At 55.7% G+C, this 17153-nt stretch overlaps 6 protein-coding genes across 6 annotated transcripts; 3 read left to right on the top strand and 3 right to left on the bottom strand.

Annotated features, from left to right (window-relative positions):
- Nucleotides 1-17: 17 nt before the first annotated feature.
- FZO1 (uncharacterized protein) lies at nt 18-2734 on the bottom strand (the record flags this gene model as incomplete). Its single annotated transcript, XM_060600399.1, has 3 exons — nt 18-2389; nt 2426-2547; nt 2592-2734. 3 exons carry the CDS (start codon nt 2732-2734, stop codon nt 18-20), a joined length of 2637 nt encoding a protein of 878 aa, XP_060456997.1.
- Nucleotides 2735-3632: 898 nt separating this feature from the next.
- On the top strand, nt 3633-8173 carry CcaverHIS019_0405510 (uncharacterized protein; the record flags this gene model as incomplete). Its single annotated transcript, XM_060600398.1, has 8 exons — nt 3633-3794; nt 3830-6508; nt 6551-6816; nt 6853-7117; nt 7156-7706; nt 7748-7912; nt 7950-8066; nt 8110-8173. The coding sequence occupies 8 exons, from the start codon at nt 3633-3635 to the stop codon at nt 8171-8173; spliced, it is 4269 nt and encodes a 1422-aa protein (XP_060456996.1).
- A 152-nt stretch (nt 8174-8325) lies between these two features.
- BST1 (uncharacterized protein) lies at nt 8326-11255 on the bottom strand (the record flags this gene model as incomplete). The annotated part of the gene is made up of 9 exons (XM_060600397.1): nt 8326-8491; nt 8570-8736; nt 8776-8950; nt 8985-9258; nt 9293-9628; nt 9668-9778; nt 10045-10794; nt 10931-10970; nt 11217-11255. The coding sequence occupies 9 exons, from the start codon at nt 11253-11255 to the stop codon at nt 8326-8328; spliced, it is 2058 nt and encodes a 685-aa protein (XP_060456995.1).
- A 186-nt stretch (nt 11256-11441) lies between these two features.
- Nucleotides 11442-12394, top strand: CcaverHIS019_0405490 (uncharacterized protein; the record flags this gene model as incomplete). Its single annotated transcript, XM_060600396.1, has 5 exons — nt 11442-11473; nt 11621-11879; nt 12083-12189; nt 12224-12278; nt 12356-12394. The coding sequence occupies 5 exons, from the start codon at nt 11442-11444 to the stop codon at nt 12392-12394; spliced, it is 492 nt and encodes a 163-aa protein (XP_060456994.1).
- Nucleotides 12395-12432: 38 nt separating this feature from the next.
- Nucleotides 12433-13360, bottom strand: BMT2 (uncharacterized protein; the record flags this gene model as incomplete). The annotated part of the gene is made up of 3 exons (XM_060600395.1): nt 12433-12728; nt 12762-12799; nt 13008-13360. 3 exons carry the CDS (start codon nt 13358-13360, stop codon nt 12433-12435), a joined length of 687 nt encoding a protein of 228 aa, XP_060456993.1.
- Nucleotides 13361-13828: 468 nt separating this feature from the next.
- On the top strand, nt 13829-15288 carry OXR1 (uncharacterized protein; the record flags this gene model as incomplete). The annotated part of the gene is made up of 5 exons (XM_060600394.1): nt 13829-14629; nt 14669-14723; nt 14760-14943; nt 14979-15089; nt 15126-15288. The coding sequence occupies 5 exons, from the start codon at nt 13829-13831 to the stop codon at nt 15286-15288; spliced, it is 1314 nt and encodes a 437-aa protein (XP_060456992.1).
- Between the last annotated feature and the right edge of the window lie 1865 nt (nt 15289-17153).

Raw genomic sequence — 17153 nt, 5'->3', positions numbered from 1 at the left:
TCCCTACACGGTCGTCTTTAGAGCTTGAGGCCCAGTTCGTCGCGAATCGTGTCGACACGCTCCTCGATTTCTGCAAACCATTCAAGCGCACGAGCAGCCTGCTTGGCCGTCTCTTCGCTTTGACGGACAATCTCGTTGCGCGCCTCCATGGCAATGCGGAAGCGCTCGCGCAAGTCCCAAGCGGCAAGACGCATGACTTTGCGTACTTCCCGCCCGATGCGCTGAGCCTCCGCCTCGAAGAATGGGGATTCGTCGTCCGCCTCAGTCGCTCCTGAGGTGACGAGGAGCTGCGAGCGAAGGTTTCGTCCGACGTTGCGTGGAATAGACCGCGGCAGCTCGTAGATGACGTAGGCGACAGCGCCGGCCGCGAGGACACCGATGGCCGGACCGGCCCACTTGCGAACCACAGGGTTGGCAGCGAGGTCGGACAAGTGAATTGCAGTCTCGACAAGAGTGCGCAGAGCCATCGCCTTGCCGCCGACCACGGAAAAAGCTCCGACGGCGAGCGACGCAACGCCAATGCTGGAAACTTCCTTGCTCAATGGGATCAGGTCGCGCAGAGGGGAGACCTTGTCGCTAACGGTCGAGGGGACCGACTCGGTGAGGCAGAAGAAATGCTGCAAGTCAAAGATGTCGGAGACGACGACATTCGATAGCGCAGGGTTGCCGACCAGTCCCAGGCCAACATTCTGGAGGCCTGATACCCGACGGTTCTTCCGCGCATTGTTGTAGAACATTGCCTGCGGGTTGAACACGCGCTTACATTTCTCGACGTCGGCTGGCAGGTGCTTGTCTCCGATATCGGTAATGTGTGTGACAGTGTCTGAAGTGACTACGCGGGCGTCGTCCTCCACGTTGCGAACTGCCACATCGAGGGAGGCAAGCAGAGCCTTGCGGACCTCGACTGCGTAGTCCCAAGCCCCGAGAAGACCAGGGTAGACTGGGGCTGCAATGTCCGGTGCGAACTCCCCACGACCAACACGGTCAAGGGCGAGACGGAGAGACTGCTGGCTCTGGGCGACAACCTTTCCGGTTGCTGATTCCTCCTCAGTGACGAGACCTTCTTCGAGCAGGTCCTTGCTGTGCTTCATGCGGTCGAGCTCAGGTTTAACGCGCTCCACCTCCTGAAGAGCGGCATCACGCTCCTTTGTCGCAACCAGAGAGTTCGCGGCTGCAAGCAGCTCAACGTCCGCCATCAAGTGCGTGACGTAATTCTGGGCCGGCCCGAGTTTGGACTTTGCGCGGTTCACTAGGACGAACGAACGGAGCGACTGCTCCAAGTGGGCAAAGGTCTCGTCAATGTCGTCGCCGTCGTCGTTCTCATGGTCAAAGCCAAAGGCAACCTTGGCCGAGTCGACAAAATGGACGAGGTCCTTGGCCTCTGCGTACGTCTCGGGGCTAAGCTGTTTAATCTGCGCCATGACGGCACGGCGGCAGCGCTCCTTGTCCTTGATTTGGTCGAAGCGGTTGACGACGATGAAGAGGTGTGCTTTCTCGTGGCTCGCCTGCCAGATAAACTCCTTGGCCGAGAGCGTAAAGTGGTTGGCAGCCGACACCACAAACACAACCACGTCAATCTCCTCCTGGCGCGCAAAGTTGGCAGTCGTCTTGATCGAATCACGGTTGAGACCCGGTGCGTCGATGAGCGAAATGTCGACAACGCCGTTGTGAAGGATGGATGGTGAGGTGGTCTCCGTGTTCTCGCGGAGGAAAACACGGAGAGGAGGAGCGGACGAGTCACAGTCATAGTCTGTGGACAGCTCCTCGAGCTGCTCGATCGGCACGGCTTTGTATGTCGAGGCATCCTCGGGGTTGTATTTTGCGGGCGAGTCGAGGATGTGGATCTCCTCCTTGTCACCGTTCTCCCGAGCACTGACAACTTCGACAAAGCGCGTCGTCAGAGGCTGCTGGTCGGTAGGCATAACCTCAGAGCGACGCAAAAGTGCGTTTACCAAAGTCGACTTGCCTGCGTTGAGATCGCCAGTGATTAGCACGCGAGAGTGTGCATCGTGGATGCGGGCGTGGAGCAGATCGAGGTGTGTGAGGGTGGCAATGAGGCGGTTGTCAAGGAGAGCAGAGATTGACGACCGCTCAAGCTGAGAGATGAGAGCCTTCGCATGGCGAGTCGCGCCAAGGTTGAGGTCGAGATTGAGAATCGTAAACTCCTCATTGGAAGGAGTTGCCTCTGGAGACAGCGACTCCGGCTCCTCCGACATGGGAGTTGAGGTCTCTGACGATGTTGGGCTCTCTCGCGGCGACGGCAGGAACGACACAGAGCGCTTCAACTGATGGCGGTTTGGCCCTTGCTGTGACGTGACAACAACCTCAGTCTCCTTTGCTGGCTCGTCTGCGAATGTGAGCGTTCTACGCCCAAGACCAGGGCGCGCAGCTGATCTGTCAATCACTCTCTCGATGACGAGCTTACCTTTCCTCCCCGGCACTGTTGGAACTTGTGCAAAGTGAGGATAACGAATCTTCCACTGCTCATGGTTGAAGTTCTTGATATCGGCGACGAGGTACTTGGTCGCGTCGATGGCATCGGAAAGCCTGCGTTGGTCAGCTACTCTCAACTCAAGGCACGGGAGACTCACTTCTGCTGCTTGGCCTCGTAGTCACGGACAGCCGCATCACCAGCGATACGCGCCTGCGCAGAGGCGGGCTGGAAGCCGATGTGGGACTCTTTCTTCACATCTGTAGGCGACCCCGGAGGGGAAGCAGGGCGGTATGGCTGCATGCCTAGTTGGTGGCGAAAAAGAAGTGAAAGCGGAGTCGGGTTACGCGGACAAGGCGTGACGAGGGGTGAAGTGTGGCCGGAAAAGAGACGTGAGATGAGTCGGAACGGGTGATGAAGGAAGGGAGAAGGGTAGGTGGGGGCGTTGAGATGACGAGTGGAGGGTGTTGAAGGATGTAAAGATGGATGGATGGATGAATGTCTTGAATGAGTCTGTTGAGTATGTGATAGGGTGAGACAAGAGTTATGTGAGCATCTCTAGTTTGCATTTCCTCCCGCCGCAACCTGCAACCCGCCTGTGTGTGTGAACCCCTTTCCTCTGGCCCGAAGCCACCTGGTTCCAATGGCCAGCCTCCCCCCACCCAGGAGTCCGACACCCCCCGGTGAACCATACGGTCGTTGTACTTGGTAGCCAAGCGCCTGATCCCCTGATCCCCAGGGCTTCCGATCCTCTGATGCCATGCCTTGGCCTTCGTCAGTTAGCCGGCCTAAGGGCCTGTGGGGCTGTACCTGTGGTTGTCGAAAACTTAATTCTTATCCTCACTTTAAAGCTCTTGGAGGCATGTTGGAAATCTGGATACGGCGCCCGCGATGGTAGTATGAGCAGATAATTGAACCACCTTTTTCAAGTACGCAAGGATGACGTGTAATTTCAGATTCAATTCTCAACAGCTCAAGATGCCAGCACGTGGTAGCTTGACGTGTTTGCTTTCTCGTGCCTGGTCACGTGGGTCTCTGGCTCCCAGCTGCTGCTGCTAGCAACAAGTCAGTCAGACAAACAGTGCACTTCAACTCAACCACCTACCAACGTATATACCAACTCAATCATCTCTCCTCCGAAGCGAAACATCAACGCGCCAAATCCTCATTAAACTCTACCTCATCAGCCTCGCACGCCGCTATGGCTGACCTGCTCGACACCCCTTCGAGGGTGCTAAAACGGGTTCAGCAATACGAGGAGATGGAGCTCCCATCGCTTCCTAGCTTCCAACGCGACGACCTCGACCTCAGCGACGACTATGACCCCGAGAGCAGTCGGGAGTCTGTTGCCAGACCATCCGAGGTAAGCCTCGTTTGAGTCTCAACGTTCACCACCAGCACGGAGACTCCTCTACACCACACGTTGGGCGCACTTTGTGCTCCCCACGCACAGCCTCATCAGCGCGGACCGAATCAACAGTCAAGCCGTTGCGTTCCTCTGGTACAGAAATCCCTACTCCCTTGGCTCCGTTCCGCGCAACAAATCGCCTATCCAACAGCGAACTGGACATCTCGTACGACTTCTTCATGGGCAACTTGTCGGCGACTGATGCTTCTTCAACTGGTGGCGCGAACGAGCCCGGTACCCAATACGCCTATGAAGATCACAGCTCCGGCTCAGAGAGTCTTGCTCCTTTTTTCACTGGGAGCCATTACTTTGAGGGTACCGAAGAGTACCAACCCTCTGCGCTGGTAACCCCTTTGCCTCAGCCGCCAGGCGGCTCAATATCACCTTTCCTCACCGCCAAGAACACTCCCAATGCCGCGAACGAAGTTCGGATACCTAGCCTGAGCCGGAGCGAAGTATCTTCGACGGACAACGAGGCTACAACCCCCGAGGGACGGGACCCGCTTCAGTTACCTATCGACAGCGTCGATCATTACTGCTCGTCGAAACTCGAGGCAGCATACGATCTGACGACGGACAACCTCCTCGCGGCACGGTCGCCGTCGCCAGTCACTTTAGACTCGGCAGAGGCTACACCAGTTGCCATTCGTTACATGGACCAGCCTTCGACCGCCGCTCGCGCCGCTGCCATTCCCTTCGGCGTCGCTCCTCTACGCGATGTCACGATGGGGTACCGTAACCAGCGACCGCCGTCACCCAGTGTCGACTATCCCAATTCATCGCGGACACCCTTCGAGGAGACTGCTCAGCGCAAGAATCATCTGCGGTCGGTGCTTGCCTCAAACGCACTTCCGCCTCGCCCTTCTCCTCTGCGGTCTGCTCTGGCTCTGCAAAGCTCGTCCGGCTCCACATCTGCGACTATTTTGTCTGATGGCACTACAAACAAATCAAACGAGGACCAAGTCTCCAACACGTCGGCACAGTCTCTAGCATCCCAGAACGACCATGACGTTCGCAGCTTCACTCGCAATCGAAGAGGCAGCCTCACGTCATCTGACCTCCTAACCTCCATCGTTAGCAAATCCGCAGGCTCGTTTCAACAACTCGACAGTGTTTCTCCCTTTGCCAAAATCCAAAAGCATCTGAATAAGATGGATGGCCGGAACGCAAGTTTAGACGCCGACCAGGAGCCGGGGGATTGGCACGTGGAGCGTCGACGGCTGGTCAAAATCATTCGTGACGCCGGCTTGGACATCGACGAACTGGCGGACGACCTGGACTCGGATACTTCAGCGGCAGACGATTCTTTCTCCAAGGCGCCCCTGTGGTCCGAAATCGCCTCACTGCGTGCCAAGCTTCAAGATGCGCACGACGAGCTGGCCAATGTCAAGAGCGACTTTACGAGGAAAACGGAAGAACATTATCACATGTTTACAGATATTGGAGCCGGCTACGCGAGCCAGATCGAGTCTCTACAAGACGAGCTTGGTCGCGCCAAGGGCGAAGTGACACGGCGGCAGACGCAGCTCGATATGCTGCGACCATCGAGCGTGGTCCAAGAGGACGAGCTTCGCAAGCAGATCGCCATCCTGGGTGGCGATCTCTCCCGAGCACAGGAGGACGCTCAGGTCGTGGCAGAGGCGTTGGCAAACGCACAGGCTCGACTGTCGGAGGCTCACGCGAATGAACAAGCGACTCTCCAGCAGCTTCAGGAAGTTGAAGATCGAGCCGAAACGTTGCAGTCGCAACTTGACTCAGCCGCCCGAGAGGCCAAGCTTGGCTCACATCGGGCGAAGGATCTCCAAAGCCGACTGAGTGCAGCAGAGGACAAGACGCAAACCTTGCAGTCGCAGCTAGATGCTATTCAACAAGAGGGCACTCTTGCCACCAGCAACACCGAGGACCTCCGAAAGCGGCTCACTGCAACTGAAAGCGTTTCAGAGGACCGCGCGCAGCAGTTGACAGTCTTCGAGGCTCGCCTCACTGACGCACAGTCTCGTGTTGAGGAGCATGTTTGTCAATCGGCTACACTTGAGGCACGCTTGTTGTCACTCGAAGAAGAGAACAATGCTCTTCAAGCGGACAAGGACGCCATGTCTCAGCGGGTCAGCAGCCTCGAACGTCACCGGGAAGATGACCAGACAGTCATCTCCGACCAGCGCAAGATAATCCGGGAGCTTGAAGATGGGGTCACCACGTTCACTGTTGAGATCGAAACAAACAAGAAGCGCATTGTCGAGCTCGAGGGCTTCGTCTCTGCCGCACAGTCAACGCAGGCCAGCTCCCAGGCCGAGCTCGAGTCCCTCAAGCATCAACTCGAGATCGCGAGGTTGGAAGCGACAGAGGCCGACGAAATCCGCGACGTCACCGTCGCGTCGTCGCCAAATTTGGCCACAGTTTATGAAGATCAACTCGAAGAGGCTCACCGCCTCATTGGGCGGCTCAAGGCTGAGCTCGAGGGAATACCCGCTCGCCACAAGACTCTTGAAGACCGAGATGCTCGCATCCGCGCCCTGGAGACTGAGAAAGGGGCTCTTCTCGAGCGGTTGAAGGCGCGTGAGATGGCGTCTCCCGCTCGTTGGGCCAGCTCCATGCGCATGTCGACGCCTGTTTTGCACAAGACTGTCTCAGCACTGCGTTCTCCTCGCACTCCAGGTCCCCTCAAGGACGTGAGTGTTTGCTGGCAAACTGGTCGCGTCTCTAACACACAGTTGTCGTGGCTCCAAAGCACGATAGACGACTCCAACGAATCGCTGTTGCGTGCCGAGCTGGAGCATTTGCAGGTCGAATTGGACGCTGCCAACATCCAACTCGACAAGAACTTTGATCGTCTAGAGGAAGCGGGACTTGGGGCTGTTCGCCTTGCTCAGGAACTGGCTGCTGCCAAAGCTAAGCTAGACGAGTACAAGGAGGAGTGGACCCTGCAAGGCCGAATCAATCGCGAGAGGGAGGAATCCCTCGATAGGGGTCGCAACAAGTGCGTCGCAACTGGAGGAGCTGCTAACAATAACAGGAACGAGAGGCTGGAATCCGCTCTTGATGAGGTACACCAGCGCCTCTCTAGTCTTCGCGACAACATGACCGCCGAGAAGGAGCGATTGCAGGAGGACAACCGGCGCCTGCGCCTCCAGCTCTCCGACATGCGCATCAAGTACGACGATGAACTGGAGCGTCTGTCTGAAGAAACGGCTCGAGTTCAGGATGAGGCTCAGGACAATCTGGCTCAGTCAACAGAGCGCTTCGAACAGATCTGCAAGGAAAAGGAGACGTTGTCTAGTGTAGGTGGCCGACCACAGCGTACTAAATTGACATCCAGCAACTGCTGAAGAGTGAGGAGCTAGTCGCTCAGCGTAACCGTGAAGCGTCCAAGCTGCACTCGTCCATTGAGGACATGAGCGCCGTCCTCGACAAGCTCCGTCATCAGTTGGCCGCATCAGCCAAGACCCAGGACAAGGTTCAGTCTCTCCAGGCCCTCCTCGACGAAGCACAAACCTCGTTGCGGAGCTCTCGCGAGGATTCCAGTCGACTGCGGAACGAGCTTCGTCTCCGCTCCGACGAGGTCGCTGATAAGGAACAGGAAATTAAAGATCTCGCAGCGGAACGCCAGCGCATCACACGCGAACTGGTACAGTTCAGCGAAGACTTGACCATCCAACGCCGGGAGTGTGTTACCTTCGGGTCCGAGCTCCAGGCCATGCGTGCCAAGCAGGCAGCCACGCGTGGGGCTCACGCAGATCGGCTCTCGCGCCTTGATGAGAGCTTCCGCGCCAAAGAGGCCGAACTGTCGCGGGCCACTCAGCAACTCGAGGACGCTCGGCGTCGCTGCTCAATACTCCAAGACCAGCTCGAACAGGTCGACAGTCAAACGTACGTGACTTTGCGAGTCCACGAACACATCTGATCGTTAGCCAAGCAACGGCGGAACAGCGCCAGAAGTTCAAGGCCCAGATGCGCCGCCTCTCAGCGCAGATCGAATACCTGAAGGCTGTGTATGCTCGCGAGAACACCTTCCGCAACGCTTTGGCCTTACAGAAAAAGTTCCTTATCCTCTGCGTGGGTGGGATGAGTCTCAAGTGAGCAATGGCAATGGCGGCGGACTGACTCCTCCAGCGAGCAGGCAACGTTACGTGCAATTGCCTCGATGGGCTACGAGGTCGCGCGCCCGCCGCGCTCGACGCGCTCTTTCAAGTCTGTTGCCCTGGCGGTGCTGTCCCTAGTTCGAGCAAGGCAAGTTCTGGCGGCCTTTTTGGTTGTGCCGCTAACACGGCAGACGCATGGCGGAACAATGGCAGGCAACGCGGATGAAGAGGAGTGCCGGTATCAAGCGTGACTAAACCCCAATCAGTAGAGCGGAGAGTTCGCTGTGGAAGGTGTACATGTGAGTCGTTGTATTGTGAAACTCCTTGTACATACTCGTAGGCGATGGATTGTTCTTTTCAACATCAAGTCATTGTGTAGATACGCGGAATGGCTCCACTAATGTCCTTCAACGTTGGGCTTCCTCTGCCGAACTTGTGTTCACGACCATGAGGACGCTGGCGATAATGAACGCCACATTGGCAGTTGACCCCACAATGTACGGGCGACTGGGAGCAAACATGAACGCCACCACCGCAACGAATGCGGCGGTCCACTTGGCGGCTTGCCGCACTCTACAACATCAGCTCGACTTATGGAGGGAGGCTCACCGTGTCGGCGCAGCCACTTGCCGTTCAAAACTAGTCACTAACACCATCACCAGAACTGGTAGTATGGGCAGGATCGCGCGGTCTTCTGGGAATGGGTGCTGGCCGTGAATCCAGACGTTCTTGCCCCACACAGCAAGAGACGGGAGATTGATCGGAAGAAGCAAAGTCATGAGCAGGAGCACAGTCTCCAAGAGATGTAGTCGAGATGACTGGGAGTTAGCGATGGCAAGATAGGCAGAGACACGCACGGAGCCTTCGGCCGAGGCATATGCAGTGAGTGTGAATTGAAATAGGAAGAGTATGCCGAACGCGAGGCGGTATGGTATGACGAAGCGTATGAGGCCCAGTACAAGGAGGCCCAGTGCCATACGAGACCCAATGGCCGATCTGCTGGGCGTCTTGTCCACCTGAGGCTCGCTTTTCCTGCACTCAGCTTAGTCGACCACTCTCTTCTCACTTCTGTGGGGGCTGAATAACTCTACCGAGAATGCTCAACAAGATTAGCTGCAGGATGTGGACCAGCGCCACACTTGCCCACGACCACATCGCAGCTAGAAGCATAAGCGGCAAGTAAGTCACGCGCGTGAGGCCCAGAAAGAGGCCGTCTGTAGGGAGCTCAAGAGCTGCGCCAACATGTTGGATAATAAGCGCAACTGCGGACACGCCAGCGGCTCCAAAACACATCGCTGCCCTGTAATCGTCGACGACGTCGGAAAACGACGGTAGAGCGCCTTTTATCAGTAACAAGCTGACCGTCCATCTTACCCTTGGAGGCGTACTGGGTCAACTGGAAGAACATAATAGTCGCAACCCAGCCAATGCACCAGGTAAAGACGGCAATCCGCAGGCGTAGCGTGGCCTTTGCCAAGGAGGCGTAAGGGTCCACCGACAAGCTGATGGATCGAATTTGACACTTTGGATGTTGGAAAACGTCGATGCTAATGCCTTGGGTTGAGTAGGGGTATCCCTGGAAGGGCGAGCCACTGATATGAGAGTGCAAAGTAACGCTGCCGTCCTGGAGCGGAAAGAAACGTGACTCGTGTGAGGGGCCGTAGAAGGGTGTGCCCGGCGACGAACTGTATCGCACAGTCGGCATACGATCTAGAAGCTGGTCAGTTTCTATCCCAAGGGTCCACCTGCCTGAGCATTGCTCGGTTTCCACGGTCAATCGATACGCCACAACAGCAGAAATCCTCGGTGACAGGAAATGGAGAGCGAGATGTGTCGAAGCGGCCGATCGATCGTCAGACTCTGCAGAGGTCAGTCTCAATCAAGCTCTCCCGACTCACCCCATCTTACACCGCCAACCTCCTGCTTAGTTAGACGGCCGGGAAGAACCGATGCCCCAAGAGGATGATGGACCTCCAGCCAGCCGTTGCTCGCATCCGATAGATTCAAGTCAAGGACAAAGACAGAGTCCTCGGAGCGACTACCTTCCCCAAGCAGGGGAAATGGCCGTTCCGAAACAGTCAGCCACGGGATAGTGTACGAGGAGAATGTTTGATCCACGCAGTCACCTTCCGCGCGGCAGAATTGAGCGGCAAGAGGTGGGTCGACTAGGGACCGCTCATTAGGGTACGTCACCTTGACCAGGACAGACATGCTGGAGGCGACGTTGTCGATCCGAGTAGTGTCGTACAGGGTAGGCAGAGCCTGTCGCCGTCCAGATCGCCCAAGCAACCACTGCTGCGCCGCTGCAAGCTTGCCTTGACGGGAAGCCGATTCACCCATATCCAGTAATGTCCGCGCAACACGAAACCGCACTTGGTCGCACCAGACCATTGCTTGGTGTTCCACACCCGTCCACACGCCAGGGATTCCTGTTGAGAACACAGCGAAGCCGTCATCAGGTCCGACGAGATTGTCCGACAGAGCACAAGCATCTGACACGATCTGGATGTCCGAAGCCCCGCCACAGATTGAGACGAGGAGCGGCGCAGGGTCGGAATACGTCACCGAGTTGATCTCGCCATAGACCCGCTCCATCTCGTGGTCCAGAGGTGCCGGAGGCTGCAGATGCGGCGTCGACATTGTGATAATGACATCCACAGGGGACGGCTGCCACATTGTCGGTTGGGCCAATGTTGTCGCCAGGCGGGCAACGATCCCACCCATCGAGTGTCCGAGAAGGGTCACTTTGGTTGGGCGCTCGTCAACGGAGAGATGATCGTAAGCCTTGAGCACGCGAGCAATGGCCTTGACCAGGAATTCGGCTTGAGAGCGGAGGGTTGGGGCATGCAATGCGGACAGGTCCTCGTTGAAATCGACTGGGTCTGTCAGGTGAGACACGACGCGCCAACTTGCCTGTGAAGAGGTCGATATTCTTGGTCCACGTCGCGTCTCGCCCTTTGTGGAACTGGTCGGCTGCAGAAGCTCCGATGGAGCGCGCCTGCTTGTATGAACCTGCGTTGCCGGGAATGAAGATGACCGGGACGCCGGAGGGCTGGTGTCAGAGCTATCGTCGACTTGCATGTACTGTTGGAGGATCCGTCCCTCCCTCCCGATAGAGATACAGTGCATATCGTGAACCCGCGTCGTGGACTTCGAATGGCAAAAACGAAGGGTACATGTAAGCCATTTCGCAGCCCCAAAGCCCCGATGTTGCTTGATCGATTGCGAAGCAGCGATAGCCGACCCACGTGAGTAGCACCCACAGCGCGACGCTGATCCCCAGCGTAGAGTTGCGTACTGGGCCCTTACGCCTCCGATAGTTGCTCGGTCCACCCATCGTTGTCTAGGCTGGGGAAGTTGAATATGAGACATAGAGTTGAGTAGAAACAGAATATCTCTCAAGTGGAGGTCCGGTTCCGCGTATCCGATGACGACACGCCCATTCGAAGTACAAGCAGGCATCGATTGCTTCCGCATTGGATTGTTGATCTTCCCAACTTCTTCTCATCTCTCTGTCTTCATCATGTCCAGAGACCCATATGTTGACGCCAAAAGGTGAGTACTCCGCTGTGCAGACAGCGTCCCGCTGCAAATGTAAGGGGATGGATCTCCGGTCCGCGAGGATGGGAAGATGAAACTTGAGGACGGGCAATCTCGACGGGTCCTCGCGCCCCATGTGCCGATATACTTCGCTGACAGCAGTGACGTGGAAGCCAGCATTAGCAATGTCGGCACTTTGTTAGAGTCCTATCGGCGCATACAGGCCACTTCAAACGACTCTCCGAGCTTGATTGAGGCGAGGGGAGAGCTGCACTCTGCCCTCCAGCTTTTGGAAACGGACTTGGAGGACTTGGACGAGTCGGTCCATGTTGTTGAACAACATGGCGACCGTTGGGGTCTTGCACATGTCGAAGTCGCAGAACGTCGCGAGTTTGTCAACAACGTATCGTCGGAAGTTGCGGTAAGCCCACTCACATCTCGCACAGGGCCTGATGTAAGCGATTGAAAACAGCTGTTGGAGAGGCCTCGCGCATACGCAACACGTCGGCACTCATTCCATATCAAGACGATGATGATCCTTTCCCTAACGATGACTACTCCGAAGCTGAGCGATGGGAGCATGAAGAGCAACAGGTGGGTGGCAAGCATCGCAGAGCTTACCAGACCCTCATGCGACGCCAAGATGACACGCTTGGATTCATTTCCGGGACGTTATCGACATTGGCCTCCCAAGCAGGACTGATCGGGCACGAAGTTACAGAACACAGCGAGTAAGTTAGCGGCTTGGAACTCGTCTAACGGCAGGATGCTAGACGATCTGTCGACGCGGGTCGACTCTACACAGTCACGATTGTCACGCGTCAGTAGGACAATGAAAGGCTTCATCCGCCAGAATGAAAGTGGGTGGGCCTGTTGCGAATTTAGCTGACACGTCAGACTCTCGCAGCTCGTGGTGCATCGCTATCCTCATCCTGATCCTCATCATCCTCCTGATCCTGGTGATTCTGTTGTAACTACTCTACTAGGATGGTGAAGTTGTTCCTAGTCGGCCCATCGTTGAGGATCCGCTTCTTCTTGAACTGTGAGACGTCGTCTGTTGTGCTGCACCATCGGAACAACCAATACGCAACCTTGCCGTGCGGCCGCCATTGCTCCCGCTCGAGCTTGAAGCCCAGGGCGGTCACGAGTTGCTTGAATGACTCGGCCGTCGTGTATCGCGAGTTACTCACGCATGGGAACGGGAGGACGATGAACAGCATCGACGATGGCTGGGGTAGGAGGTGCGCGCGGCAGAGTCGAAGCATGCGCCCTTCACGTCAGTGTAAACAAAAGTGTTGCCCACCTCGCTCTTTCGGATCGGGGACAAAGTTAAGCACAAGGCTACAGCTTATCACATCGAACAGTTCCTCCTTTGTGCGAGGTTCGCTGCGGTGGAGGAAGTCTTCCTCCCTGATGGCTGGATGTCGAGAGTGGAGGTCGATTGGATGGTTCTCGATCCACTTTGAACACGACATATAGTTGTCGGGTGTCAGAGCCCCAATCTCGAGCATTCAGAGTATCAGCTGCCTGCTGTTTCGGTGACACTCACCGAAGAGGTACACCCCAGGCCGTCGACGCTCGCACGCCTTTGAGCCATTTGATGAGGACATGAGACGAGTCTCCTCCTCGTTGGGACGACTGACCCAGAGTGCTGGCCTGTTGGTATGCCTCCAGCCCGCCAATCTCGTCGGCTTGGCGGTCAATGTTCTTCAGCTCCTTCTCGAGGGCCTGATGCTGCTCAGAGGACGCCGAACTCTTCAACTGTCGCTCGATCCCTTTCCGACGTTTGAGGAGGGTGTGAAATGTCGAGATTGTCGACTGCGTGACCTTGTGAGACGCAGACGAGAGTTTCTTCTCAGTTGGAACCAGAGGCGCCTTTCGCGTTCGTTTAGTGCGGCCCATGATCCTATGAGGCTATGAGCGTCAGTCGAGACTTGCATTCAGACTAGTATCCGAGTTGACTAGACCACTCCAGATCAACTGGATTCTGACAACAAAATTTGGTTCCGTGGTCACAGGCGAGTGGAGGTTCTGGGCCATGGGCCAGCCCGATGTCAACGTCATGCCGCCTGCCTCGCCCACTCTCGCTCTTTGACAAGCTATACCATTGTCATCTCAGACTACGCTTGTTCATCCTCCCCACTCACGACCATTGTACGCTTACCACGAATACGACGTACGTACCCCGTCCCCATGGCCTGTATTCATCATAGGCCACCACCACGGAGCCAAGATTGACTTGCTGCATAAACCATGGACACTTCCACACCCACCTTCGACCGGTCCAAGGCCCAGACCCATAAGCAATCATCTTCTTCCGATTTTGGAGACTTTCATTCTGTGCCAGTAGCTTCTTCTCCCATCTCGGCAATGGAAATCAACACCCGTCAACCCGGGGGACTGACCAACCTAGACTCTGACGATCTCTTGATGTCCTTCGACGAAGTGGATGAGCGCCCTGCCCGCAATTCGTCCTCGGCTCGCGGCGCGCATCCACCCACGGACATGTTCTCTGACGTGCCGGACTTTGGGTCGTCGTCGAGGCGCTCCGTTGAGACCTCACCCACGCGCTCGTTGAACCGCTCGCTTCGGGGTCGACGCTCCTTCTCCACCTTCACTGGGCCCAGCTCACCGCCGAGGGTGTCCGAAGCTGGCGCGGATATCATCTTTCATTCTCCCCATCGCGTTGGAAACCACAGCTCAGCCGCCAAGTCCCTGAGAAGGATGTCGTCTCAAGGCTCCCCCCTGGACTTTGAGCGCTCGCTCACTGATGATCCATTGTGGGCCTACAGTGGCTCTTCGAGGCCGCCCACGGTTCCAGAGTCCTCGGACTCTTCGTCGAATCGCCCGCGATCTCTGGTCGATGCGTTGTCGGCGTCAAAGCTAGCTACGCGATGGAAACGCTCCGTTCTCGGCCCAAACATCATCCAACAGCTTGGTGCCGAGCCAGAACCCCCATCGCGCACGGCGGTGCCTATCGACATCAGCCACACCTCGCCGTTTGCAACTCGCGACCAGATCGCCGGCACCTACGTCGCCCCGACTGGCGCCCCCGGGTTCCGTGACACCGGAGGTGGTCGCTGGGACGAAGACTCAGAGTCGTCTGGCCCTAAGCTTGCAGGCCGGCAGGAATCAACGACACCTGTGTTGAGTCAGGCTCAAGCGGAAGCTGTACGAATGCTGAGGCCTACGACAATGCTAACATGCCAGTTGCGTCCTCACCTGCCCGCTCGACAGCGCATCTACGACACTTGGCGCTTGCTGTGTGGGTAATCTTGCAAGTGCTCCACTCATGCTGCAGTCTCTTTGGACCAACATGGGGCGTCGCTCTCGTCGCTTTACCGCGAGGCTGCCAAATACGCAGAGGGCCACCAGATGGCTGGTAGTCTCCTGGTCGCCCGTGACATGGAGAACCACGTCTTTGGAGTCTACCTCAACGAGCCCATTGCGAAACGAGAAGGCACATACTACGGATCGGGTGAAGCGTGGGTACTCGTCGTTTCCGTCCACTAACACACAGGTTCATGTTCAAATTCGTAGACGGAGAGAGCAAACCTCGAATCTTCCCTTGGACAGGGCTTAACCAGTACATTGCGCTGTGTGAAGCCAACTTCATCTCATTTGGAGGAGGGTGAGAGGGAGCCGTGTGGATACGTCTGACGCACAGGGGCACGTCATATGGTCTGTTGCTCGACGGCACCTTCTCACGAAACTCGTCTGCGACCTCCCCAGCGTTTCAAAACGAGGTTCTGTGCTCTGACTCCGCGATATTAAGCGAGAAGGGCCAGTCTTTCGACTGTCTTGGACTCGAGGTCTGGGCTACAGCATGAGGGGACACCAGCTCGCCATGCAACACCACTGACTATCCTCGCGGTCCGCTGTGCCCATATTGAGCTGCCACGTACGATGTTTGCTCACCACGTGCTTGTCCATCCAGGTCTTCCCATCATGTATTTTCTTCCTCCATGCACTGCAGTCACTGCACTTAGCTCCATACTAATTGAAGTTGCAACAGTTGCAGCTCTAAAACGGATGAGAGCCGCCACTGTAGACAGCCACCGTGGACTGCCATCTGATTCGGATCTGAGGTCTGCAATTCGACAACAGGAAACGACACACCTGTGGCTCACTCCTGCCAGGTCCACAGGAGCGTGCAAGGAATTCCATTCTCTGTGGCTTCTTCTGGTTGTACGCTATGCACTTGGGCGGTCAATTTTTAATAAAGATGTGAGTGATCGTTTAGTTTAGTTTTGTTCTCAGGAGATGGCCTAAATGAGAAGTGTTGTCATTACATTGAAATGGATCAGACGTTGATAGGGGTTCTGAGACCGGTTCTGAGGTCTGAGACCGAGTTGTTGGAGATGCCGTAGCTGTCGGAAATCCAATATGAACAACGCTCTGGACATATTTAGATGAGTGAAGGAGGCTGGACGGAATGCTTGCGTTGGTCGAATGTGCGAGCTGCTCCTAGAAAATATATGGTATGGGAATCAACGGACATGTCCTAGGAACAGTGTAAGAGTACCCCATTACACATTCGATTACGCACCCGTATTGCTGCATCACCACTGCATCACTGTCAGCATTCTACAATAGCTGCCAGACAGAAGTCTGCTCTGATTCCTGAGAATGTGGCTAATCTTATGAGTCGGTAGCTAAAGTCGATAAGTCGGTTGGCTAGTGGCGGCTGGTAAGTTAAGAGACGAGTAGGGGTGTTCCCTAAAGCAGGAGAGCGTACCAGCGAAGCGGCTCGCAGGCATGAACTGTATACTTGTGTGGCGCATCACGATTCATGCAATACTGCTTTCAGTTGAGGACTTCGGTTACAAGCGAATGCATGTTTTGTTTTGACTGACCCATTGCCCCAGATGATTGTGAGCATTCCTTTGCTCTCACTAACCGTGGTTACTGTACACGCCCTACTCACAATGGACTGCAGGACACACGCCCTAGTCACAATAGACTGCAAGACCCATGATGCTCATTGGTAATGCAGCGCAGTGCTTGAAATTATATCGTAAGAATGATGGGTGAAACGCTTGTACTAAAAGGTGCACTATTGGAAGGTAACATGGAAGGCGTCTTTGTCTGGCCGGCCCGATGATGTCTAGGTTACAGTGAGAAAGACACAGCTCCAGTGGAAGCTGGCTTGCCGGGTGGATTAATCTATGGGACCTAACAACCCAAAGCACGTCTCTTTTCGGACTCGGATGGAGGCAGAAATGTCTTCATAACAGGAAATACGTCTTCATGCAGACATGACAAGTAATGCAACTGCAACACGAGACGTCTGCAAACTTTATTTTGCGACACCTTCCATGTTCTAAATACCTATCATCATGGACAAGATAGTCTCGGTTTCGTTTGTTGTTTAACACGCCAGAGGTACTACCAACACCCGATTCATATATGTCTGTGATACTAACTCAGAACCGTATCAGGGATCTCGCGAACATCGCAGTGGTGCGTGGGAAGGTTAACGTAGGGTACACATGCTCATACTACTTACTATCTGGTCCAGACTTGGTGTGTGGGAATCAGCATGCTCGTCAGTCATGCTTCAATGCTTATTGAGAATGCGTATATGGCGGAGTAATGTGTTCGCTTGAACGCCGCCGCTTCTGGCTGGTGACGTTGATATTTATAGGATAACAACATAGTAGGAACGAAACTGGTATGGGAAGTGAAAGGCGAC

Source organism: Cutaneotrichosporon cavernicola (assembly GCF_030864355.1).
Source record: "Cutaneotrichosporon cavernicola HIS019 DNA, chromosome: 4".
Taxonomy (NCBI): domain Eukaryota; kingdom Fungi; phylum Basidiomycota; class Tremellomycetes; order Trichosporonales; family Trichosporonaceae; genus Cutaneotrichosporon; species Cutaneotrichosporon cavernicola.
This window is presented reverse-complemented; position numbering and strand designations above follow the sequence as displayed.